The 27,771-nt window shown below is 42.2% G+C and overlaps 1 protein-coding gene across 1 annotated transcript in view; it reads right to left on the bottom strand.

The window, feature by feature from the left end:
• Positions 1–1,024: 1,024 nt before the first annotated feature.
• LOC132826965 (chloride anion exchanger-like) overlaps positions 1,025–27,771 on the bottom strand; it is a 60,143-nt gene continuing 33,396 nt past the window's right edge. The window contains exons 14-21 of the mRNA XM_060843292.1: positions 17,420–17,489; positions 17,239–17,331; positions 16,858–16,953; positions 13,382–13,618; positions 8,935–8,989; positions 2,980–3,125; positions 1,162–1,218; positions 1,025–1,075 (exon numbers count right to left, since the gene is read on the bottom strand). Coding sequence (XP_060699275.1) covers positions 1,052–1,075; positions 1,162–1,218; positions 2,980–3,125; positions 8,935–8,989; positions 13,382–13,618; positions 16,858–16,953; positions 17,239–17,331; positions 17,420–17,489 — 778 coding nt within the window. The 3' untranslated portion in view covers positions 1,025–1,051. The remainder of the gene's footprint in view (positions 1,076–1,161; positions 1,219–2,979; positions 3,126–8,934; positions 8,990–13,381; positions 13,619–16,857; positions 16,954–17,238; positions 17,332–17,419; positions 17,490–27,771) is intronic.

Below are 27,771 nucleotides of genomic sequence, written 5' to 3'. Positions count from 1 at the left end.
TCCCAGCATAAAAATCACAAAACATTAATTTGCAGGTACAGTAAATGACAAGGAAGGCAAATGGGATGTCCTTATTTATTACAAAGAGAATGGAATATAAAAGTAGAGAATTTTACTGGAGCTGTGCAGCGTTTTGGTGAGACCACATCCAGAGTACCATGTACAGCTTTCTTCTCCTTATTTAAAAAAGAGCATAATTGCATTGGAAGCAGAAAGATTTCTGAGCTGATTCCTGGAATGAGGGTAATGTCCTATAAGGAAAGTTTGCATATTTTGGACATGTTTTCAATGAGAGGAGATCTTCATGATACGTCTTTTCAATAATTGAAAGCCCCTGAGGGGACTTGACAGGGTGGATACCAAAGGATGATTCCCTTTTCAACAGAGGTTAGGACCAGGAGACACAGATCAAAAATGAGGAGCCTTCCAGTTCAGACAGGTGAGGGATTTTTTTTCTGTCAGAGCTCTCTTCCCCAAAGAGTACTTGAACCAAGGTTATTGAATATTTTTAAGGCTGGGTTAGACAGATTCCTCACTGACAAGGGAGTTGAGGATTTATAGGCAGACAAAAAAGAAGTGACAACAATCAGATCAGTCATGGTCATATCAAATGGTAAAACAGTTTCAAGGTGCTGAATGGTCTTCTCCTGCTGCTATTTCTCTGGAAGAGTGAATAATGTAATACAACTTTAAAGCTATTGTCAATATTAGAGGGCGGGAAGTATGTGATCAGCAAATTTATGTATGATTTGTTAGAACTGCTACAAATATCTTCCTAAACAGACCTCAGACCCACACTGACGATAGGATACTGCCTCACTCGTTAAATCAGCACTGATTTGTCATGTACAATGTTATGTCACATGTTTGCCTTAAAAATTACAAATATACATTCATTAGCCAAAATTTCAAGATGGATTGTGACAGTTTACGCAAAATAAATTCTGCACATAAATCAATCTCAAATTATAGTCCTTTTTGGAACTTGTTAGCTTGCAATTCTCTGATCCAAATATTTGTTGCATCAGTTTTCTGTTTGTTTTACAGACACTCAGAACTTTGTATCTGACTGCACCTGAAAGTAAACCAGATTATGGAAGTGTTAACGTGGCAAGAATAATACTGTCTCCTAAAAGAATGAAGGATATATTTTTAGCTTACCCCAAAGTTCCTCTTTTTTAAATCTCCTTCAGAATTTGTTTCCTTGATGTTATGTACCTACAACAAAATTACTGAGCTCTGTTATCTGAGTTCAGATTGTAATCCAATTGTAATTCACATTTTCACATTTTGTAAACTTTGTGGCCAGACATTGTATTAATTGTGAATATGAGTAAACAGCAGATAATTGTTTTGTACTGTTTCTGTTTCAATACTCAGTATTGTTTTCTACAGCTCTTCTGCATGTGATTAGTTAATGTGTTTGATGCATAGTCAACAGGTTCACTAATTGTTTCTGTACATGATTAGTTGGTTATTTGATGATCTTCTGATATTATAATAACTAGTTCACCTCTTTTACAGATAGAATGAAAATGCATGTAGAAGAAATTAATTTTTAAAAAACTGTTGGTTCAAAAGCTGTTTGGCTCTATTTTCTTGATTTGAAGAAGAATTATCTACAAATTTCCAGGTCTCACAGAGAGATCCAGATGAAGCTCCAGAATATTGTGCCTTCCTTCAATTCTTCCAGTGTATCAGACCACACTTCGGGTTTTTTTAATGTGTAGCCACTATCACAATATGTGAAATACAACAGCCATTTTGGACTGAGAAGGATTCCAAAGAGCAATACAGGAATGACAAGAAGATTTGTTTATGTACTGTTAATTCAGTGCAACATATTGTCCAGAGATTTCCCTGTTCTTCTTCAAAAAGATTGCATACGGGAAAAGGTTACAAGGGTTAGGCATTGAAAGCTATGGAACCATGCAAGAGACACTTAGGGCCAGGGAGATAGGGGCACTGAGAGCCTGGAGGATAAGAGGCCATTGTAGGAGTAAAAGACAATGAAGGACATGGAGCTATAGAGAGGAGGCATAGAACCATGCAGAATTACAATAGGACACTGATAGTCATGTGGGATGAGAGGCGATGTGAGCAAACATACAGGAAGAAAGCAAAGTAAATATATGTGCAGAAGGGAAACATGAAAATGCAAAATGAATTTTCAAAAGAACTGAAGGGGAAAGGTGAAAATTCAAAGTAAATAACAAACAACAATCAATTCTGGTCGCAACATTATAGGAAGGATGTAGTGGCTTTGAAGAGGGTGCAGAAGAAGTTTATCAGAATGCTGCCTGGATTAGACGATATGAGCTATAAGGAGAGGCTAGAAAAACTAGGGCTGTTTTTCCTGGAGAGGGGACACCTGATGGAGATTTATAAAATTATAAAAAGCATAGATAGGGTTGACAGAGTTCTCATGTCTAATACTACAGGTAAGATTAGATTACTTACAGTGAGGAAACAGGCCCTTTGGCCCAATAAGTCCACACCAACCCACCACCCACCCAGACCCATTCCCCTACACTACAGGCAATTTAACATGGACAATTCACCTGTGGGAGGAAACCTGAGCACCTGGAGGAAACCCACGTAGACATGGGGAGAATGTGCAAACTCCACACAGTAGCCTGAGGTGGGAATTGAACCTGGGTCTCTGGTACTGTGAAGTGGCAGTGCTAACCACTGTGCCGCCCACTAAGAGGGGAATGGCTCAAGGGAAATATGAGGAGCAAGCTTTTACACAGAGTGGTATGTACATGGAACGTGCTTCCAGGGGTAATTGAAGAGGCAAATACAATACGGGCATTTCAGAGTCTTCTTAGTTCGGCACATGAATAAGCAACGAATGGAGATATATGGACCATGGGCAGGCAGAAGGAATTAGTTTAATTTGGCATTGTGTTCAACACCTCATCATGGGTGGAAGGGTCTGTCCTGTGCCGTATTGCTCTATGTTCTAACCAAAGATACCTTGTCACATATGATGTTGACAGAATTACTGGGATCATGCTTGTCCAATATGCAGAGCATTGCATCGTGGATAGTAAGAAAGAATATTTTTGGACTGATTTCATCGTCAAAAAATTCACAACTTTTTAATTTCTCCAGGATTAAATCTGAGAATAAACAAAATAACAAGAGTTAACCCACTTGGTTTAAAATTGAAACAAAGCTTGGCAGTTAAATGTCAATAATCTGTTAGATTCTTTATGGCAACACCACTACTATTACCATATGCCAATCAATCAACACTCTCCTCTCAGGTAGCATAAATGTTGTATTTCTTATGAATTATATTGAAGAGTTCAAGATGAAAAGCTTCAAAAAATGTTTTTTATCACAATACTAAAATAATTCTATGTTAAAACATTTTTATTCCCAAAACTTTTAATTTCAAGCAGCCACATCGATCAAATTCTTACCTGGTAAATCTCCAAGTCCCAATTTTTGGGCTTGCCACTGCTCAAATTTGGTTGGAAATTTGTGCTTACATAGTACAAGATGGAGGAACTGGCACAACAAGATAAGCAGCTTATCCAACCAGCAATGTGTCCACTGGCACTCACCTGTGCATGAGGAATAGCTCAACCCAGCATTTTTTATTCATCTTCAGAAAGCTAGAAACAATGATAAGGCCAATACTTATTGCCTATCCCAGTTGCCCTGAGATAGTGCCTCTTGAATAACTCCTGTTTGAGTGGCGAAGAGCTGAAAAATGTGTTGCTGGAAAAGCGCAGCAGGTCAGGCAGCATCCAAAGAGCAGGAGAATCGACGTTTTGGGCATGAGCCCTTCTTCCTGAAGAAGGGCTCATGCCTGAAACATCGATTCTCCAGCTCCTTGGATGCTGCCTGACCTGCTGCGCTTTTCCAGCAACACATTTTCAGCTCTGATCTCCAGCATCTGCAGTCCTCACTTTCTCCTGAGTGGTGAAGAGGCTTGCATATCTGTTAGAACTAATGTACTGGGAGCAGGAGTAGTCCATGTGGACCCTTGTGCCTGCTTCACCATTGAACAGGATTATGACCAATTTTTAATCCCAGAAATCTCAATATGCCTTAATTCTCTGGTCCAAAAGTGTGTCAGTCCCAGTCTTGAATATACTCAGCAGCTGAATTTGCATTTCTATCTGAGATAGTTAAGTCCAAAGGTTCAAGTCTTTGAAATGAAGACACTTCTCTTCATCCCAGTCTTACTCTAAGGCTGATCTTTTCTCTTATGACTACGACCCATGTTCTAGATTCTCTAGCTGTAGTGATGTCAAACCTGTTCAGAATTGTATCTGCTGCATTGACATCAACTCCCATTATTTTAAATTTCAAAGTATGAATAACTGAGAACTCACTGCCCACAATGGTGGTCAAAGCAGAGATGTTGAATGATTTTGAAGGGAAATTTGTTGTGTCATGTAAGAATTTAAGGGATTTGAAACTAAGGCTGAGAATTTTTAAATCAAACCTTGTTTAACTGGAATCCAGTCCAGGTCAGCAAGTACAATGTGGCAAATGATCAGGACTTAGTGCAAGCAAGAGGCTGTGTAGCAGATCTTTGGATAAACCCAAGTTTTATGGAAAGTAGGGTGTAGGAAGCCAGCCAGGGCAGTATGGAATAGTCAAGTCTTGAGGCAAGAGATGAGGCTTTCAACAGCAAGGGTGAAATTGACCTTAATCAGTCTCATCCTGCCACATATTATCCACTGACTACTTACATATTGCTAGAACCTTGGCATTCCCTTTTATATTACTTGCACCTGATTCTCATTTTGTCTCTGTCTTCACTTCACCTTTCAATTTATTCTATTTGACCTGGTTCTCTTTGAAGAATTCACCTGAAGAATCCTGTCCTTGTTACATGAAATAAACCTGTACCTAACATATTTTATCTTGAAGATCAACCATTGTTCCATTGCAATTTTTCTTGTCACTTTCTGTCTATTTTACTCTGGCAAGATCCCTGCTCAGCCCGTTGAAGTTTCTGTCTTCCAATATAGATTGCTCCGTGTATTTCCCAATCAGACAAAGGAAGCACATGGTGAGGTCATTGCAGGAGAGAGAAAGAGAGAGAGAGAACCTGCCTTTGATGTTTGAATTCATGTATCGCTGAACGTCGGAGTGCATCAGGGAAAATGGTCAAACAGTGAAATTCACAACTGATCTTGGAGGAACTGTTAGGCAAAGATCACAGCACAGAATCAGATAAGTTAATCATTGTTTTGAGTGTGGCCTACAGGATGAAAGGGAAGGCTGGTAGGTATAGAGAAAGAATTTGAGGGTTTAGTTAAGAAAAAGAAGGAAGCATATGTCAGGTATAGACAGGATAGATCGAGTGAATGGACACACATGGAATAGTGTAGGTTAGATGGGCTTCAGATTGGTATGACAGGTCAGTGCAACATCAAGGGCCGAAGGGCCTGTACTGCGCTGTAATGTTCTATGTTCTATGTAATCCTTAGAAGAGTGTAAAGGAAGTAAGAGTACACTAAGAGGGAAATCAGGAGGGCAAAACAGGGACATGAGATAGCTTTGGCAAATAGAATTAAGGAGAATCCAAAGGGTTTTTACAAATATATTAAGGACAAATGGGTAACTAGGAAGAGAATAGGGCTCCTCAAAGATCAGCAAGGCAGCCTTTGTGTGGAGCCACAGAAAATGGGGAGATAGTAAATGAATATTTTGCATCAGTATTTACTGTGGAAAAGGACATGGAAGATATAGACTGTAGGGAAATAGATGGTGACATCTTGCAAAATGTCCAGATTACAGAGGAGGAAGTGCTGGATGTCTTGAAATGCATAAAAGTGGATAAATCCCCAGCACCAGATCAAGTGTACTATAGAACTCCATGGGAAACTGGGGAAGTGATTGCTGGGCCTCTTGCTGAGATATTTGTATCATCAATAGTCACAAGTGAGGTGCCGGAAGACTGGAGGTTGGCTAACGTGGTGCCACTGTTTAAGAAGGGTGGTAAGGACAAGCCAGGGAACTATAGGCCAGTGAGCCTGACGTCAGTGGTGGGCAAGTTGTTGGAGGGAATCCTGAGGGACAGGATGTACATGTATTTGGAAAGGCAAGGACTGATTAGGGATAGTCAACATGGTTTTGTGCGTGGGAAATCATGTCTCACAAATTTGACTGACTTTTTTGAAGAAGTAACAAACAGGATTGATGAGGGCAGATGTGATTTATAGGGACTTCAGTAAGGCATTTGCCAAAGTTCCCCATGGGAGACTCATTAGCAAGGTTAGATCTCACAGAATACGGGAGAACTAGCCATTTGGATACAGAACTGGCTCAAAGGTAGAAGACAGAGGGTGGTGGTGGAGGGTTGTTTTTCAGATTGGAGGGCCGTGACCAGTGGAGTGCCACAATGATCGGTGCTGGGTCCTCTACTTTTTGTCATTTACATAAATGATTTGGATGCGAGCATAAGAAGTGTGCTTAGTAAGTTTGCAGATGACACCAAAATTGGAGGTGTAGTGGACAGCGAAGAGGGTACCTCAGATTACCTTGATCAGATGGGCCAATGGGCTGAGAAGTGGCAGATGGAGTTTAATTCAAATAAATGCGAGGTGCTGCATTTTGGGAAAGCAAATCTAAGTAAGACTTATACACTTAATGGTGAGGTCCTAGAGAGTGTTGCTGAACAAAGATACCTTGGAGTGCAGGTTCATAGCTTCTTGAAACTGGAGTCACAGGTAGATAGGATAGTGAAGAAGGTGTTTGGTATGCTTTCATTTATTGGTCAGAGTATTGAATACAGGAGTTGGGAGGTCATGTTGCGGCTGTACAGGACATTGGTTTAGGCCACTGTTGGAATATTTCATGCAATTCTGGTCTCCTTCCTATTGGAAAGATGTTGTGAAACTTGAAAGGGTTCAGAAAAGATTTACAAGGATATTGTCAGGGTTGGAGGATTTGAGCTATAGGGAGAGGCTGAACAGGCTGTAGCTGTTTTCCCTGGAGCATCGGAGGTGGAGGGGTGACCTTATAGAGATTTACAAAATTATGAGGGACATGGATAGGGTAAATAGGCAAAGTCTTTTCCCTGGGGTCGGGGAGTCCAGAACTAGAGGGCATAGGTTTAGGATGAGAGCGGAAAGACATAAAAGAGACCTACGGGGCAACTTTTCACGCAGAGGGTGGTACGTATATGGAATCAGCTGTATGGAGGCTGGTACAATTGTAACATTTAAGAGGCATTTGGATGGGTATATGAATAGGAAGGGTTTGGAGGGATATGGGCCGGGTGCTGGCAGGTGGGACTAGATTGGGTTGGGATATCTGGTCAGCATAGACAAGTTGGACCAATGGGTCTGTTTCCATGCTATACATCTCTATGACTCTATGATCACTCTTATGCAGTGCTCCTCACGGACAAATGGTCCTATTGACATAGCCTCATTTTCAGCACAAGACCTAGCAATACTTCCTTCCTTATTTGGATTGATAACATACTGCTCAAGGAAATGTAGAACAAATTTCAGAAATTTTTCCTCTTTCCTCTGACATCAATTACTCAAATATCTGAAGACTTCCTCTCAAACAACATTATTACCCTAGTTTTTGCATACCTTTTGTGATTTCACTACAGATTTCTCTCACTGTCTGTCTCTCTCTCTCAATCACTCTTTTGAGACATTTAAAAGCCAATAAAATATTAATGAATTCTCACCTTACTCTCTCCAGGGCTTTCACTTTTGCCAACAGTGCAATGTATTCCCCAAACTTGCCTCCACCTTTTCTTTCCCTATCTTTCATGAACATCTTGACTTCATGATTTTTCAGTGGCTGAGTCTGGCCAAGCACAATATTTATTTCAATCTGCATCCCTTCTTCCTATAGGAGCAAGTTTGAGAGTTGTAACAGTGAAGGAACAAAGGAGAATGAAAGATTTGATGGGGATGAGGCACCAAAAATAGAAGAGAGGCGAGATAGATAGTTGGACTTTGGAAGTGTGGTTGTACGTAATTTGAGTAGGAGTCATTTCCAGGAGGAGATATGAAAAGATAAGGTGGGAACTGAAAGGTCGTTGTGCTGAAAAGTGATACAGGGAAGAATCTGAGCTGGCTTTGTCTTGATTAATGTGAGGCCATGTAAATTCATGGCAAGGGTTGTGACAGTCAATCCATTGTAGTCATTAATATAGATTGCATGTACTTGTACCCAGGAATGACACACATGGCAACCTGAAGCAAGCAGATAGTAAGTTGAAACTGGGAACTAGTGACCTGGAAAACTGAGAAGATACTTGTATATTCCTAATTTCTACTTTCTGTCTTGTCTAACCAATCCATGATGTGGAGGTGCTGGAGTTGGACTGAGGTGGTCAAGGTCAGAAGTCACACAACACCAGATTATAGTCCAATGGGTTTATTTGAAATCACAAACTTTTAGAGCACGGTTCCTAACCTGGTGTTATCTGACTTCTGATCTTATCCAATTCAGTTACATTCCTAGGAATTAGAAGCAGAAGTAAGCTATTGGCCCCTTGAGCTCACTTCAGCATAGAATGATATCATGGCTGATTTGATTACAGCCTCAACTCTACTTTTCCACCTATGCCTGATACCCTTTACAGTCAAGAAGCTATATAACTCTGCCTTAAAAGTGGTCAAGAATTCTGTATGCCACTCCTCGGGAAAGGTAATTACACAAACTTGAATGGTGTGTGCCCTAGTGGAAAATGATGAAAGGTGGAGAGAATGAATATCATATATTGTTAAATTGGGTGCCGATCAAGAGGACTGCTTTGTCCTGGATAGTGTTGTCTTATTTTAATAGTTTTTTTAAAATTGTCGAATTGGAGTTGAGCATATAGATGTAAGTGGAGCAAATTTGTCACCTTCTTGACTTAAACAAATTAATAAAGTCCTGAGAGGATTGGTTTAATTTCAAAAGTGGCAAAAGTCTAGTGAGAAAGAAACTTACCACCACAAGCAGCGATATAAACATCAATTTCAATCCGGAAAAATTCTTTCAAGATCTGTTGAGACAGAGAGATGGAGAGATCACTTTCTATACAGTTGATATCTAACGTTTAATTGGATTTTTAAATAAATTCTCTCCTTGATTTCTTCTAGACCATCTCGAATTAAAGGAATTCTTTTTAACAGATGCAATATGGTATATTTTCAATTGTGACAAATTATTTTAAAGAGGTCACTAAAAAACTGGTGGAATATATTGTGATTGTGATAATGGAGGCAAAATACAGACTCATGATTCAAAAAAGTTCACTACTGCTTTCATGAGAATTATCTGTTTTGACAGCAGTCAAAGGAACAACAATATATTTCCAAATCAAGATGGTGAGTGTCTTGGAGGGGGTCTTGCAAATAGTGGTGTTCCCATGTATCTGCTGCCCTTGTCTTTCTAGGTGGAAGTGGTCGTGGAGTTTGGAAGGTGTTATCGAAGGATTTTTGGAGAATTTCCACAGTGCATCTTATAAATCATACACACTGCTGATACTGAGTGGGTGGAAGTTTATGGATGTGGTGCCAGTCAAGCAGGCTACTTTGTCCTAGATGATGTAAAGCTTCTTGAGTGTTGTTGGAATTGCACAACGAGGCAAGTGGAGAAGATTCTATCACATTCCTAACTTGTACCTTGTAGATTATGAGCAGGCTTTGGGAGTCAGGAAGTGAGTTGCTCATCGCAGGTTTCCCAGCGTCTGACCTGCTCTTGTAGCTATTGTGTGTAAGTGGCAAGTTCAGTTGAGTTTCCAGTCCATAGTAACCCTCAGGATGTTGATATTGGAGAATTCAGTTATGTTGTCACCATAAAAATGGCAAGGACCAGTGGTTAAATTGTCTTTTATTGTTAGTGGTCATTGCTTGGCATTTCTATGGCACAGTTGTTACTTGTCACTTATCAGCCCAAGTTTGGATATTATCCAGATCTTGCTTCAGTATCTGAGGAGTCATAAATGGTGCTGAATATTGTGTAATCATCAGCAAACACCCCCACTTCTAACTTTATGGTGGAGGAAAGGTTATTGATGAAGCAGCTGAAGATAGTTAAGCATGGGGCACTATCCTGAAGAACTCCGGCAGAAATGTCCTGGAGCTGAGATGGCTGACCTCTAACAACCACAATCAATGTCCTATCTGCCAGACAGAAGCTGAGTGGCCCTGGTGGAACTCAAACTGGGCATCACTGAGCAAGTTATTGCTAAGCACGTGCTGCTTGATTGCACTATAGATGACACGTTCTATCACTTTACTGATGATCGAGTCTGGATTGATGGGGTGGGAATTGGCTGAGTTAGAGTTAACCTGCTTATTGTGTGCAGGAAATACCTGGGCAATTTTCCATATTGTTGGGTAGATGCCCATGATATAACTGTACTGGAAGAGCTTGGCTGGAGTAGTGGAAAGTTCTGGTGCATTAGTCTTCAGAATGTTGAATGCTGGAGTGTTGTCATAGCAATATTCAGTGTCTCTTGATATCATGTGAATGAATGGCTGAAGACTGGTATCTGTGATGCTGGGGAACACAGGAGGAGGCTGAGGTGGAATATTCACTCAGCACTTCTGGCTGAAGATTTCTGCGAGTGCTTCCGCCTTGTCTTTTTCATTGTTGTGTTGGACTCTTCCTAAATTGAGGATGGGAATGTTGTGGAGATGCCTCCTCTAGTCAGTTGTTTAGTTGTCTACTACCATTCACAACTAGATGTGACTGAACTGCAGAGCTTACATCTGATCCATTAGTTATGGGATCGCTTAGCTCTGTCCATCACTTGCTGCTTATGTTATTTGGTATGCAAGTAATCAGCAAGCTCTTTTCCCGATGAAGGGCTTTTGCCCGAAAAGTTGATTTTCTGGCTCCTCAGATGCTGCCTGAACTACTGTGCTTTTCCAGCACCACTCTAATCTAGAATCTGGTTTCGAGCATCTGCAGCCCTTGTTTTTAGCTGTGCAAGTAATCCTGTTTGATGGCTTTGCCAAGTTGACACAGCATTTTCAGGTATGCCTGGTGCTGATCCTGGCATGCCCGCATGTGCTCTCCATTGAACCGGCGAATATTCTGAGCCATGAAGTTACAGATTGTGTTAGAGTACAATTCTGCTGTTGTTGATGGCTCTCAGCACTTGAGTTGCTAGATGTGTTTGAAGTCAGTCCCATTTAGCATGGTGGAAGTGCCACACAACATGATGAAGGTTATCCTCCATGGGAAGATGGTACTTCCCTCCACAAGGACTGTGCAGTAGTCACTTACCAATATTGTCATGGACAGATGCATCTGCAGCCAGCAGATTGTTAAGGATGAGGTCAGGTATATTTTTCCATTATGTTGGTTCCATCATCACCAGTCTTACAGCTATGTCCTTTAGGACTCAACCAGCTTGATTATTAGTACTTGTGCAGTGCCAGTCTTGGGGATGGAGATTGAAATCCCCCACTCAGTGTTCATTTCGTACCCTTGCCACCCTCAGTGCTTCCTCCAAGTGTTGCTCAACATGGAGGAGTACTGATTCATCAGCTGAGGGAGGACAGTATGTGGTAATCAGCAGGTTTCCTTGCCCATGTTTAACCTGAAGCCATGATACTTAATGAGGTGTAGAGTCAATGTTAAAGATTCCCAGGTCTACCCCCGCCTGAATGTATACCACTGTGCCACTACCTCTGCTGGGTGTCTGTCCTACAGGTGGGACATGGCATATCCAGGGATGATGATGATAGCGTCTATGACATTGTCTGCCAGGTATCATTCTGTGAGTATGACTGTGTTGTTTGTCTCGTCTGTGAGACAGCTCTCCCAATTTTAGTACTAGGCCCCAGATGTTAGTAAAGAGGATTTGACAGGATTGGCAGGGCTGTTTTGACTGTTACCATTTCTGGTGCCTAGATTTATGCTAGATTATCCATCCAGTTTCATTTCTTTGTTGAGTCTTTGTAGTGATTGAAACAAATGAATGGCTTGCTGGGCCATTTCAGAGGGCAGTTGAGAATCAACCACTTTGCTTTGGTCTAGAATCCATGTTGGACAGACCTGTTGAGGATAGCTGATTTCCTTCCCTGAAGGACATTAGTGAGTGCATGTTAGCTCCAACTTTTCCTGCTTTACAACAGTGCTTTGTAATGTGCTTCATTGGCTGCAGAATGCTTCAAAATATCAGGTGGACATGAAAAGTGGTCCAAAAATGCAAGACTGTCTTTCTCTCTGTCTGCCTTTGTGATTCTTTATGTTCTTAATTCCTTTTTGTCCTTCTCTTTCTTCCTGTCTCTCTTCCTGTCTTTCTATCGAATCTTTTTAGCCTTCATACTCCATTGTTCAAACCATTTGTTATCAATTTCAATAAAACAAAGAACAATCAAGCAGCTGCTGGACATTTGAAACAAATAAAAATAGAATTTGCTCAGAAACTCAGCAGGTTTGGCAGCATCTGTGAGAAGAAAACAGTTAACCTTTCTAATCCTATGACCCTATTTAGGAAAAGATGGCATTTGTGCTGACAGTGGGCTAGGGAGGATAGGAGGGAGTTGGTGAAAAGGAATGAATGGATATGAGAAGACAGAGCCTAGAGGGAGGAAATGGTTATGGACCAGACCACACTCCCTGTGAATATATCAAGGTGGTAACGCTTAGACCATAACTTTTATCTTATTTAAAGTTGAGTATAAGGTGCTATGTTCCAGATGTAATTTGATTGGTTACAGTACTCAGAAATAAGCAAAACATACTTTATTCTTACTTTACAGTTAAAATACAAAAGAAAAAGAAAGCAGAATTGATATAACTTTTACTCCAATTGAAAACTTAACAGAATAAAAGATTTTAAACTACTAAATAGCAAATATTCCTGTATAGTAACATCCCATAAACACACCCTTAGCAAAGGCAAATTCAGTAAAACAGATTGTGTCGCGTGCAATTCTGTCAGCTGAAAGAGTTCCAATTTTTTTCTGTAACAGAGAGAGACAACCTACTCCAAAACCCAGCAACTGCTGAAAGCTAAACTGAAACCTTGGTTCAGTGGGAGGCTGACTCCACCCATTCATGCTGACTCTGTTGTTCAAACTTTTATAAAACCCAAGGCCTCACAACTTGTTCACTTTAATGGCTTGGAAGAGACTGCTCAGCAGCTCTGTCTCAAACTCCTTTCACAAAAAACACCAGGACAAAATACAGCTCTAAAGCCATGGTATCATCACAAGACAAAGGGATTGTTCATAGTAAGTCAGAGAAGAGAAGTGGATAATGAGGATTATGGGTAGTTGTAAATAGGTTGGCTGTACTGAAAGCAACCCATTTGGTGATGGGAGTTGGGGTTGTAAAAGGTGGGTAATAGTTAAGGAAGGAGATGTTCATGTTTTGCAATTGATGCTGCCATATCTGCTGAACTTTACTGCAATTTCTGTTTTTGTTTGCTTACCGATTTCAAGCCTTTCATAGCAGACACATCCAGGAAAGATACTGCAGCAAAGTCAAGGACAATGCTATGTATTTCCACAGTGGGAACAGAAAGACCAGCTGGAAGAGGTAATTTCCAATCAATCCGCATCGGCAATTCCTTCATATCTGTCGCTTTATCCAGTTCTTCAATCGTGTTATTATCTTCATTTTCCGAGTCACTCTCCTGACTTCTATCTGCAGTTTGAACATAGCCTTTCTGCATGAAAACATTAATATGATTGGATATGATAGATATGGAGATACAAAAGAGTTTAAATACAGTATTGAAAGGGTTTATGATGCACAACTGCCACATTTGAGTATGTGGAATGCAGTACTATAAGGATTTGGGTAATATTTTACTAATTTTCCGATCCATTTAGACCATAGGAAATAGGAACAGAATTTGTACTGCTCACAGTACTCCAGATGTTGTCTCACCAGAATCTTGTACTTCTAAGACTTCCCTACTCTTATACTCCAACCCTCTTGAAATAATTGCCAACCAACATTCCATTAGTCTTCCTGATTACATGTGCCAGCTTTTTGTGTTTCATATATAGTTGTCCCCTGAAACCTGCTCCACAATTTAATACGACCTTGGCTAATCTGACATCCCTCATATCACTTTCCTGTCTTTTCTCTGTAACCCCAGATTCTGCCCTCCACCTAACACCCTCCCCCCCCCCCCCCCCCCCCCCACACCCTGATGAAGAATTTATCTATTTCTGTTTTAAATGTGCACAATGCTGAATAGGCAGATCTGTTTTCCCTGGAGCATCAGAGGTTGAGTGGTGACCTTATGGAGGTTTATAAAATCATGAGAGGCAGGGATAGAATAAATAAACAAGATCTTCTCCCTGGGGTGGGGGAGTCCAGAACTAGAAGGCATAGGTTTAGGGTGCGAGGGGAACCATTTAATAGGGACCTAAGGAACAACATTTTCACACAGAGGGTGATACGTGTATGGAATGATCTGCCTGAGGAAATGGTGGAGACTGGTACAATTACAACATGTAAAAGGCATCTGGATGGGTGTTTGAATAGGAAGGATCTAGAGGGATATGGGCAAAGTGCTGATAAATCGGACCAGATTAGGTTAGGGTATCTAGTTAGTATGGACAATTTGGACCAAAGAGTCTGTTTCTGTGCTGTGCATCTCAATGACTCTATGATTCTATGATTATGGCCTCACAGCTATTTGAAGCATGGAAGTTCAAAAACTCACAACTCTCTGAAAGAAAGAAATTCCATATCGTCTCAGTCATAAATTGGCACCCCTTTATGCTGAGACTATGCCCTCTGGTCGTAGACTCTCTCATGAGGGGAAATACCCTTTCAACATTTACCCTGTTAAGCCCATTAAGAATCCTAGATGTTTCAATGCAGTCTCAACTTATTCTTCTAACCTCCAGTGAGTAAAGCCCCAACCCGTTTAATCTTTGCTCATAAAGCAATCTCTGCATACCAGGGATCGATCTAGTGAACTTTCTCCAATTAAATGAGAACTTACCTTAAATAAGGGGATCAAAACTGCTCACAGTACTCTGGATGTGATCTCACCAGCACTTGGTACAGTTGCAGTTAGACCTCCCTACCCTTATATTCCAAACCCTTTGAAATAGGGGCAAACAATCCATTAGCCTTCCTGATTACCTGCTGCACCTGTGTGCTAGATTGCTATGTTGTATATACAAGTATCGCCAAATCCCATTGTGTTGTAGGTTTTCTCTATTTAAATAGTATTTGTTTCTTTTTGTTCTTCCTTCCAAAATAAACAAGTTCACCTTTTCCCATATGATATTCTACTTGCCAACTTTTTACCCATGACTTAACCTATCTCTCTGTATTTCCCTCACAGCTTGCCTTTCCATCTATTTTGTGTCGTCTGCAAATTTGGCTTCAGTTCCTTCCTCCAAGTTATTAATATATATTGTAAACTGCGGTAGTCCAAGCACTGATCCCTGCAGACCCTACTATTCACAGATTGTCAATCTGAAATTGAACCTTTAATCCCCACCCATTGTTGCCTGCCCATTAGCCAATTCTCTATCCATGCCAATATACTACCTACAATAGCATGGGCTCTTATGGCTCAACTTTTTATTTTCATTGTATTAGAAATAGGAGTAGGCCATTTGGCCAGTCAAGTCTGCTTCGACATCCATTAAGACCATGGCTGATCGTCTCAGCTCCTCCTACCTGCATTCTACCCATAACCTTTAATTTCCCTACCAAGCAAATACCCAACCAACTGGGTCTTGAATATATTTAATGAAGCTGCTCTCTGGGAAAAGCAGTTCCTCCTCATTCCTGTCTTGAATCTACTCCCCCTAATCTTAAGGCCATGTCCCTTAGTCCTAGTCTCACCCACCAGCGGAAACAACTTGCCTACCTCTATCGTATGTGTCCTGTTCATAATTTTATATTTCTATAAGATCCCCCCTCATTTTTCTAAATTCTAGGGAGTACAGTCCCAGATGGCTTAACCTCTCCTCAGATAATAACCCCCTCATCTCCGGAATCAACCTGGTGAACCTCCTCTGCACTGCTTCTAAAGTCAGTACGTCCTTCCTCAAGTAAGGAGACCAGAACTGTGCACAATACTCCAGGTGCAGCCTCACCAACACCTTGTACAATTGCAGCAGTACCTCCCTGCTCTTAGATTAAATCCATCGAGCAACAAAGACCAAAATTCCATTTGCCTTCCTGATTATCTGTTGCACCTGCAAATCAACTTGTAGCGATTTATGAGAGCACTCCTAGGTCCTTCTGCACTACAGCATGCTGCAATCTTTCACTATTTAAATAATACTCTGATCTATTATTTTTACTTCCAAAGTGGATAACCTCCCATTTACCAACATTGTACTCCCTCTGCCAGACCCTTGCCCACTCACTTAACCTATCTAAATCTCTCTGCAGACCCTCCACATCCTCTGCACAGTTTGCTTTTTCCAATCAATTTAGTATCATCAGCAAATTTGGATGCATTACACTCATCTTCTTCCAAATCATTTATGTATATCAGGCCCAACATCGACCCTGAAGTACCCTGCTCACCACTGATCTCCAACCAGAGAAACATCCATTTATTCCAACTCTCTGCTTTCTATTGATTAACCAGTTATCCATGCTAGTACATTCCTCACAACCCGATGCATTCTTATCTTATGGATGAGTCTTTTATGCAGCACCTTATCGAACACCCTTTTGTTATGCATCCTTTGTTATGTGCCTTCTGGAAGTCCAAATACAACACATGTCCCAGTTCTCCTCTATCCACTCTTGTTGAGACTTACTTGAAAAACTCTATTAAATTAGCCAGACACAATTCATTTTGAGAGTATCCCAATCCTTCACTCTTTGTCCAACTTGTAATGAGATCCACTGAGTATCTTACATTTCAACACTGTAATTTCCAGGTTTTTCTACTTTACAAGAAACAGAACTTACTGAAGTGATGACTAACTCTCCTTTCCGCAACATTTTTTTGATCTTCTTCAGAGCTTTATTCCTTTTCCGGAGGATTCGGAGTGGATTAAACCCAATCTGCAGAAAGGAGTTTCCAGGAGTTTAGTTACTTGGATGAAATCTCACTGTCAATCAAATAGAATCACCCGAAATTTATCAAAACATAATGTATTCCAGATTATTCCAGACCATTCAAAGCAGTTTAAATATTTCATCTTGGGCTATTTTAATTTTACTGAAAATCAAAATGAATTATACAACATCAAGCAATTAATGAAATAGCTTTGAACAAACTGAGCAATGTTAAAACCAGGAGAAATAGTCCAGGTCATGTTTCAAATTATACGATAAATGGCAACTTACAGCCTCAATGAGTTTGCTCCTAAGGAAGTCAACGTTTGCAAAGAAAATCGGTGAAGGGCATCGAAAAATCTTTACTCCTTCAGGCTCATAAATCTGAGGTGAGAACAAGTTTAATTTGTAGATGTACAGATTTATTAAAGACAGCCAATGGTATTGGATGATGATAAAGTAATTTCCTTACATTGAGGTAGTCTTTCCTGTTCTTGTAGATATCCGTTCCACTAATATTTGCCAATACAGAACATTGTGGACTGAAAATAAAACACAATGTGCTGATCATTCCCATATATTGGTCGACCACCTTTTTTTTATTTCCACGTGATTCTTGACCCAACATTAATCTCAAAGTCTGTTGTGTAGTATTCTTCTGCACACTATGTTATATAAAAGCTCTAGAATTTGTTAATCTGCATTGTACTTAATCATGCAAGTTAAGTAAGCAAGCTAAATAACAAATATCACGGTCTTCCTAGACACAGAGGCCAAAGTTAGTGACTATGTTAATCTCATCAGTTGTGATGGATAGAGCATGTCATCAGAATGCTCAGCTCAACACTGTTCAATCGGATGGTCTGCACAAGACAATGCAGGGGATCTGATCACCTGGGAGCCTGAAGGAAACATTCAAAAAACAATTTTGAAACTTCCCAAAAGCTCAACTCTGTTAACATCACACACGAGAAGCAGTAGCCCAGTCAGGATCAAGATGGCGATCCACCCAATCGCAACCCACCCAAACAGGGCCTTTCAATCAACAAATGTATCGATTGAGAGAACAGAAAAAGAGACGAGGAAAGAGAGGGCAGCAGCTCAAGATAAAAATCCAGCAACGTCATGACTGCTTACTCGGGAAGAGGCAACTAAGCCATTATAAGATTTCGACCACATCTGCAAACCCACCATACCACTGATACCTCACTACTGTCCATTCAACTTTCCATGAGGATGAATCATTCTCAGCACAACAGATGATGATGATTCCCATGTACTGATTAGTTGTTTGAACTGATTACTACTTTTTACCATTGTGTTTCTGGATACTGATCCAAATGCTACAGTGGTGGTAGGTAATTTAAATAAAGATTCTTTATTGGTGAATGACAAAACACCAAACGCTTCACACACATTACCTGCTTATTAATACTACACAAACAGACTACATAGCGCAAATGAACTTACATCACTTGCTGCAATTTTTAAAATTCATCCCTACAATGTGTCTCTGTTATTATCCATCCCTATTTGCCCCTTGAGAAGGTGATGGTGAGCTGCCTTCTTGAGCTGCTGCAGTAGGTAGACCCACAGTGGGTTTAGGGAGGAAATTACAAGAGTTTGACCCAGCAATACTGAAGGAACAGCAATATATTTCCAAGTCAGGGTGGTGAGTGGTTTGGAGAGGAACATGCAGGTGGTGGTGTTCCCATGTATCCACTGAACTTGTCCATCTGGAAAGATGGTGTGGTGACAATGTTATAATGTCATAGAGATATACAGCATGGAAACAGACCCTTGGTCCAACTTCAGCTCACCAGATGTCCTAAATAAACCTAGTCCTATTTGCCAACATTTAGCCCATATCTTTCTACACTCTTCCTATTCATATACCCATCCGGATGTTTTTTAAATGTTGTAATTGTACCAGCCTCCACCACTTCCTCTGGCAGCTCATTCCATACACACACTATCCTCTGCATGGAAAAGTTTCCCCTTAGGTCCCTATTAAGTCTTTCCTCTCTCACTGTAAGCCTATGCCATCTAGTTTTGAACTCCTCCATCTTGGAGAAAAGACCTTGTATACTTAGGAGAAAGTGAGGACTGCAGATGCTGGAGATCAGAGCTGAAAAATGTGTTGCTGTAAAAGTGCAGCAGGTCAGGTAGCATCCAAGGAGCAGGAGAATCGACATTTCGGGCATGAGCCCTTCTTCAGGATTGAGGAAGGTGTGCCAAGCAGGTTAAGATGAAAGGTAAGGAGGAGGGACTTGGGGGAGGGACATTGGCAATGCGATAGGTGGAAGGAGGTTAAGGTGAGGGTGATAGGCCGGACAGACGGTGGGGGTGGAGAGGTCAGGAAGAAGATTGCAGGTCAAGAAGTCAGTGCTAAGTCCGAGGTTTGGGACTGAGATAAGGTGGGGGAGGAGAAATGAGGAAGCCGGAAAAATCTGAATTCATCCCCTGTGGTTGGAGGGTTCCTAGGTGGAAGATGAGGCGCTCTTCCTCTCGGCGTCGTGTTGCCATGGTCTGGCGATGGAGGAGGCCAAGGGAGACAGGCTGCCTACTTGCGGAACATTTCAGAGAACACCTCTGGGACACCCACACCAACCAACCCAACCATCCTGTAACTCTCCTCCCACTCTGCCAAGGACATGCAGGTCCTTGGCCTCCTACATCGCCAGACCATGGCAACACAACACCTGGAGGAAGAGCGCATCTTCCGACTAGGAACCTTCCAACTACAAGGGATGAATGCAGATTTCTCCAGTTTCCTCATTTCCCCTTCCCCCACTTTATCTCAGTCCCAACCCTTGGACTCAGTACCGCCCGACCTCTCCGCCCCCACCCCCTCGCTGGCCTATCACCCTCACCTTAATCTCCTTCCACCTATCGCATTGCCAACGCCCCTCCCACGAGTCCCTCCTCCCTACCTTTTATCTTAGCCTGCTTGGCACACCTTCCTCATTTCTGAAGAAGGGCTTATGCCCGAAACATCAAATCTCCTGCTCCTTGGATGCTGCCTGACCTGCTGTGTTTTTCTAGCAACACATTTTTCAACTTTGTATACTTACCCTATCCAAGCCCCTCATGATTTTCAATATCTCAATAAGGTCACCCCTCAGCCTCCAACACTCCAGTGAAACTAACCCCAGCATATTCAGCCTCTCCCTATAGTTCAAGCCCTCCAATCCTGGCAACATCCATGTAAATTTTGTAAATTTAAAATTCATCCATACAATATGAACCCTTTCAAGTTTCACAACATCCTTCCTATCACAGGGAGACCAGAATTGCACACAGTATTTCAAAAGTGGCTTAATCAATATCCTGTACAGTTGCAACATGGCCTCTCAACTCCTAGGCTTAATGCACTTACCAATAAAGGCAATCATACCAAATGCTTTCTTCACTATCTTATATACCTGCGACTCCACATTTAAGGAACTATGAACCCACACTCCATGATCTCTGCTCAGCAACATTCCCCAGGACCTTACCTTTAAGTTTACAAGTGCTGTCCTGATTGGTCTTTCCAAAATGCAACACGTCACATTTATCTAAATTAATCTCCATTGGCCATTCCTTAGCCCATTGGCCCATCTGATCAAGATCCCGTTTGCACTCCGAGGTAACTTTCTTCGCTATCCACTACATCTTCAATTTTGGTTTCATCTGCAAACTTACTAACTATACCTCCTATGTTCACATCTAAATAATTTATATAAATAACAAAATAGTGGATCCAGTAATGATCCTTGTGGCACACTGTTGGTCGTAGGCCTCCAGTCTGAAAAGCAACCCTCCATCACCGCCCTCTATATTCTACCTGAGAGCCCTGTTCTGTTTCTAGATAGTTAGTTCTCCCTCTATTCCATGTGATCTAACCTTGCTGACATGAGGAAACTTGTTGAAAGCTTTACTGAAGTCCCTATAGGTCACGTTGGAAGATGATGTCAGAGGAGCACTGGTGAGTTGCTTCAGTGCATCTTGCAGATGGTATACACTTTTGCCACTATGCATATCTGGTGAAGGAACTGAATGATAAAGGTGGTGGATGCGTGCATATTAAGCCAACTGCATGTTGAAGATAGTGTCAACCTTCCTGAGTGTTAGTGGAACTGCAGTCAATCAAGCAAGTGGAGAGCATTCCACTACACGCCTGACTTGAGCCCTTGTAGACTGTTGCCAAGTTTTGGAGAGTTGGGAAGTGAGTTACTCACCGCAGTATTATAGTTTCTGAGCTGCTCTTGTAGTCACTGTACTTATATGGCTGGCCCATGTCAGTTTATGGTCAATGGTAACCACAGGATGTTGATAGTGGAAGATTCCATGATGGTAACACGGAAATGGTGAGATACTATCATTACAGATGGTTATTGCCTGACCCCAGTGTGGTGCAAATGTTAATTGTTGTATACCAGTCCTTTAACATTTTACAAATGCAGCAAAATGTTAATCAGTATGTTAATCAATATGTCAAACCATAAACTACACAACCACACCAGTTAATTTCCTTAAGTAGAAAGAATTAAAAGCCATCTTGGAATAAGATATTGTACACAGTATTTACATATGTACTGATATTCAGATTAATTGTCCCAGTGACTCTGAAATGTACCAGTGATTTGCAGACTCAGCCTGGTCTGGTAAAAGTGAAATACCACTAAGTTCTGGGACTTTTCTCTTGGAGAGTGGCATGGTGGCTCAGTGGCTAGCACTGCTGCCTCACAGCACCAGGGACTGGAGTTCGATTCCCACCTCAGGGGCAACTATCTGTGTGGAGTTTGTACGTATTCCCCATGGGTTTCCTCCCACAATCCAAAGATGTGCAGTTCAAGTGAATTGGTCATGTTATATTGCCCATAGTGCATTAGTCAGGGGTAAAAATGGAATGGGAGAAGAGATCTGGCTGGGTTTCTCTTCCGAGGGTTAGTAAGGACTTGTTGGGCCAAATGGCTTGTTTCCATACTGTAGGAAATCTAATCTAATAGATATAGGCTGACAATCTATAAATATATCGGTGCCACTTCATGCTCCCATAAGGAGGTTAAACAGTTCATCAGCTTCATGAAAACCTTCCATCTTAACTTCAAGTTTACCTGGACCCCTCTATCTCTATCTCTGGCAATCAATCAACATGGACATTTACTTCAAACCCAAAGACTCCCACAGTTACCTGGATTACACTTCCTCCAACACCTGTAAAAACACAATCCCTTATTCCCAATTCCTCTGCCTCTGCTGTATCTACTCCCAGGAGGAGCAATTCCACTTCAGGACATCCCAGATAGCCTCCTATTTCAAGGACTGCAATTTCCCCTCCCACATGGTCAGCAATGCTCTCCAGCACATGGCCTTTAGTTCCAGCACCTCCAACCTTGAACCTTATCCATCCAATCGCAACAAGGATAGAACTCCCTGGTCCTCACCTTCCACCCCACTAATCTCCAGATATAGCACATTAACCTCCAACATTTTTGCCACCTACAATCAGAACTCACCACAAAGGATATATTTCCTTCCCCACCCCTATCAACATTCCGCAGAGACCATTCCTTCCCCGACTCACTCATCAGTTCCATGCCCCCCCACCAACCCATCCTTCACTTCTGGAACCATTCCTTGCTGCTACAAACCTGCAATACCTCCTCCCTCACCTCCATCCAGGGCACCAAAGGATCCTTCCACATCCAGCAGAGATTTTCATGCATATCCTATCATCTCATCAGTGTCCGTTGCTCTCAATGTGGTCTCCTCCACATTGGGAAGACAGGACGACAACTCGCAGAATGTTTCAGGGAACCTCCCCGGGACACACGCACCAAAAATCTCCACCGCCCTGTGGCCAAGCACTTCAACTCCACCTTTCACTCTGCTAAAGATATGAAAATCCTGGACTTCTTCCAACGCCAAATCCAAGCCACCCGACGACTCGAGGAAGAACGCCTCAACAACTGCACTGAATCAACATCAACTTCACTAGTTCCATAATCTCCCTTCCCCCCAATTTATCCCAGATCTAACCTTCCAACTCAGTACCACCCTCTTGACCTGTCCTACCTGTCCATCTTCCTTCCCATCTATCCGCTCCACCCTCCCCACCGAACTATCACAATCACCCCCCACCTGCATTTACCTATCATCTGCCTAGCTACCTTCCCCCCACCCCTACCTTCCTATTTATGACTCAGTTCCTCCCCCCCACCGACCCCCCCCGCCACCCACACATTCCTGATGAAGGACTTATGCCTAAAACATTACTCTCCTGCTCCTTGAACACTGCCTGACCTGCTGTGCTTTTCCAGCGCCATACTTTTCGAACATGATCTCCAGCATCTGCAGTCTTCATTTTTTCATAGATAAGATAGAGGCAGGCAAGTTGTTTCCACTGGTGGGTGAGACTAGGACTAGGGGACACGGCCTCTAGATAGTGGGGGAATAGATTTAGGACAGAGATAAGGAGGATATGCTTTTCCCAGAGAATTGTGAATCTATGGAATTCTCTGCCCGAGAAAGCTGTAGAGGCAGTTTCATTAAATATATTCAAGACACAATTGGACGGGTTTTTGCATGGTAGGGGAATTAAGGGTTATGGGGATAATGCAGGTAGGAGGAGCTGAGACAATGGTCAGCCATGATCTTAATGAATGGAAGAGCAGGTTCGATGGGCCAAATTGCCCACTCTCACTTCCATTACTGTGAAAGCATTTTGCACTCCTGACTTACAGGCAAAAGCTCAAGCAGGAGACCCCTTCGCAGATACAGGTGTGGTGCTGGTTGGAGGAGGCAGAGGATCAACTACAGTGCTGTCTGGAATCGGCTGATTGGGCCGTGTTCAAACAGTTCACAGGTACGTGGATGAGTACACCACCACCGTCACAGACTTTATCAGCAAGTGTGTGGAGGACTGCATACCAAGGGAGTCAATCCGAGTGTTCCCCAACAGGAAACCCTGGATGAATCAAGACATACAGAACCTGCTTAAAACCAGGTGTGAGGCCTTCAGATCAGGAGACCCACTCAAATATAAAGAATCCAAGTATGACCTTCGCAGAGCCATTCAGACAGCCAAGGACAAATACTGATCCAAACTAGAGACCCAGACAGACACCTGGTGACTATGGCAAGGACTGAATGACATCATAGGTTCTGAAAGGAGACAGTGTGAGATAGCAGACGATATCCCTCTCCGATCATGTCAACGCTGCCTATGTTCGCTTTGAGCAGACTTTCAATGCAGAGGTAACACCTATACTGACAAATCCTGATGAACCTATCCCAACCGTCAGATCAGGTTTCCTTTGTGTGAATCCAAGGAAAGCGCTGGGACCAGACGGAGTACCAGGCTGTGCACTCAGAGCATGCGCAGGTCAACTGGCAGAGGTATTCTCGGACATCTTCAACCTCTCCCTGCAGCAGGCCACTGTCCCTGCCTGTTTCAAGAGGGCCAACATCATCCCTGTGCCTAAGAAGGCTCATGTAGCATGTCTCAGTGACTACCGCCCAGTGGCCCTAACTTCAGTAGTCATGCTGTGCTTTGAAAGGCTGGTCATGGCATTAATCAGCTCCAGCCTCCCCACTACTCTTGACCCACTCCAATTTGCCTATCAAGCCAACAGATCCATGTCAGATGCCATATCACTTGCCTTTTCCCTGGAACATCTTGACACCAAGAACAGCTACGTAAGAATCCTACTCATTGACTACAGTTCAGCCTTCAACACTATTACCCCCTTGAGACTGATTACTAAATTTAGTGATCGCGGACTAAGTCCCACACTCTGCAACTGGATCCTCAGTTTCCTGACTCACAGGCCACAATCAGTGAAGTTTGGGGACAATATTTCATCCTCACTAACACTCAACACTGGAGTCCCCCAGGGGTGTGTACTCAGCCCCTACTGTACTCACTGTATACCCATGACTGCACCCAAATACCAGACTAATGCCATTTACAAATTCACTGATGACACCACCATAGGTGGTCAAACCTCAGATGGTGACAAAACAAATTACAGATGGAAGGTGGAAGACCTGAAAAAATGGTGCACTGAGAACAACCTAGCTCTCGATGCCAGCAAAACCAAGGAACTCATTATTGACTTTCGGTGGGATGTTACTCATAGCCCCCTACACATTAACAGCACTGAGGTGGAATGAGTGCAGAGTGTCAAGCTCCTGGGAGTGGTCATCCACAACAAGCTTTCTTGGACTCTTCATGCGGACGCACTGGTTACAAAGGCCCAACAACGTCTCTTCTTCCTCAGGCAGCTGAGGAAATTTGGCATGACGGTGAATACCCTTGACAACTTTTATAGGTGTGCCACTGAGAGCATTCTGTCTGGATGTATCACTACCTGGTATGGCAACTGTACCATTCAAGATCGGAGACGGTTATGGAGAGTGGTGAACTCGGCCCAGATGATCACAAAGGTCAACCTTCCATCTATAGACTCCATCTACCGGGCCCACTGTCAAAGAAAGGCCACCAACATTCTCAAAGATCCATCCCACCCTGTCAATGTTTTTCTACAACCTCCACTGTCGGGGAGAAGATACAGAGCTTGAACTCACGCACCAGCTGGTTTCAAAACAGTTTCTACCCCACTGTTAAGGATATTGAATTGACTCACAAACTGTTGACATTTGCCTGTACTTGTGCTTTTGTTTTTGCTGCTCTTTACCTATTATTTACTTATCTATGCTATTTAACTCTGTGATCTGTCTGTATTGCTTGCAAGACAAAGCTTTTCACTATGCCTCGGTACCTTTGACAATAAATTCAATTCAATGCAATTCAATTCAATTCATTCAATACTTTGTGCATGTTATCTTCCTTAACACCATTTTCAGATGTGTATCTGTTCCTGACACTAAAAGAGTTTTAGCAATTGTGTTGTTGGAAAAACTCTGAACTAGAAAATCTCTCTCTTTAAGTAAACTCTCCATACTCATGGCCATATCCTTGATTTACCATCTCACGTGATCTTACTCTTCAAATCACAACTATGGCCATCTCCAGTCACCTTCCATGTGTTACTCTACCCACGTCACAAGCTTATTTTCCTTTGTATCCATCCATTGGTAAAATTTTACCCAATTAACTTAGAACTGCAATTTCGACATTCCAGCTGGCTAGCCTTCAAATGTTCATTTGTTATAATATTTCTACAACTTTTGATTTGCTGAATCCCATGCTGACCTCCACAACTGATACCCTTGTTCTCACTACAACCATTACTCCCTCTCACCCTGGCCAATTCCTTTTATCGCTCTCATCTTCCTTCCTTTAAGTCCAGCAGAAGTTAACGTAGAGTCATAGAGCTGTACTGCATTGAAACAAATCCTTCAGTTCAGCTTGTCCATGCTGACCAGGTATCCTAAATTAATCTAATCCCATTTGGGATTAGTTCTAGACTCCCCAACCCCAGGGAAAAGACTTTGTCTATTTATCCTATCCATAACCCTCATAATTTTATAAACCTCTATAAGGTCACTCCTCAGCCTCTAACGCTCCAAGGAAAACAGCCCCAGCCTATTCAACTCTCCCTCTAGCTCAAATCCTCCAACCCTGGCAACATCCTTGAAAATCTTTTCTGAACTCTTTCACATTTCACAACATCCTTCTGATGGAAAGGAGACCAGAATTGCATACAAAATTCTAAAAGTGGACCAATGTCCTGTAGAGCCGCAACATGACCTCCCAACTCCTGTACTCAGTACTCTGACCAATAAAGGAAAGCATACCAAATGCCTTCTTCACTATCCTATCTACTTGCGACTCTACTTTCAAGGAGCTATGAACCTGCACTCCAAGGCCTCTTTGTTTAGCAACATTCCCTAAGACCTTACCATCAAGTGAATAAGTCCTGTCAAGATTTGCTTTCCCAAAATGCAACACCTCACATTTATCTAAATTTATCTAAATTATCTAAATTATCCATCAGCCACTTCTCAGGCCATTGGCCAATCTGTTCAAGATCCTGTTGTAATCTGAGGTAACCTTCTTTGCTGTCCACTGCGCCTCCAATTTTGATGTCATCTACAAACTTACTAACTATACCTCCTGTGTTCACATCCAAATCATTTATATAATTAATGAAAAGTAGCGGATACAGCATCAATCCACTGGTCACAGGCCTCCAGTCTGAAAAACAATCCTCTACCAACACCCTTCGAGCTAGTTCTGTATCCAAATGGCTAGTTCTCCCTGTATTCCATGAGATCTAACCTTGCCAACCAGTCTCTCATGGGGAACTTTGTTGAACGCCTTACTGAAGTCCATATAGATCGCATCTACTGCTCTGCCCTCATCAATCCTCCTGGTAACTTCTTCAAAAAATTTCAATCAAGTTCATGAAACGTGATTTCCCTAATCAGTTAATCTTTCTTCCCACCTATCTGCTCCACCCTCTCCTCCAACCTATCACCTTCACCCCCACCTCCATCCACCTATGGCACTCTCAGCTACCTTCCCCCCAGCCCCACCCCCACCCCTCCCATTTATCTCTCCACCCTTGAGACTCCCAGCCTCATTCCTGATGAAGGACCTTTGCCTAAAACATCGATTTTCCTACTCCTCGGATGCTGCCTGACCTGCTGTGCTTTTCCAGCACCACTCTAATCTTGACTCTGATCTCCAGCATATGCAGTACTCACTTTCATCAATCCCTAATCAGTCCTTGCCTTTCCAAATACCTGTCCCTCAGGATCCCCTCTAACAACTTGCCCAACACTGACGTCAGGCTCACTAGTCCATAATTAGCTGGCTCACTAGTCCATAGTTACCTGGCTCTTCCTTATCATGTTTCTTAAACAGTG

The sequence above is a fragment of the Hemiscyllium ocellatum genome, chromosome 23 (genome assembly GCF_020745735.1).
Source record: "Hemiscyllium ocellatum isolate sHemOce1 chromosome 23, sHemOce1.pat.X.cur, whole genome shotgun sequence".
In the NCBI taxonomy this organism is placed as follows: domain Eukaryota; kingdom Metazoa; phylum Chordata; class Chondrichthyes; order Orectolobiformes; family Hemiscylliidae; genus Hemiscyllium; species Hemiscyllium ocellatum.
The sequence above is the reverse complement of the archived record's forward strand: the minus strand, read 5'-3'. Positions and strand labels throughout refer to the sequence as shown.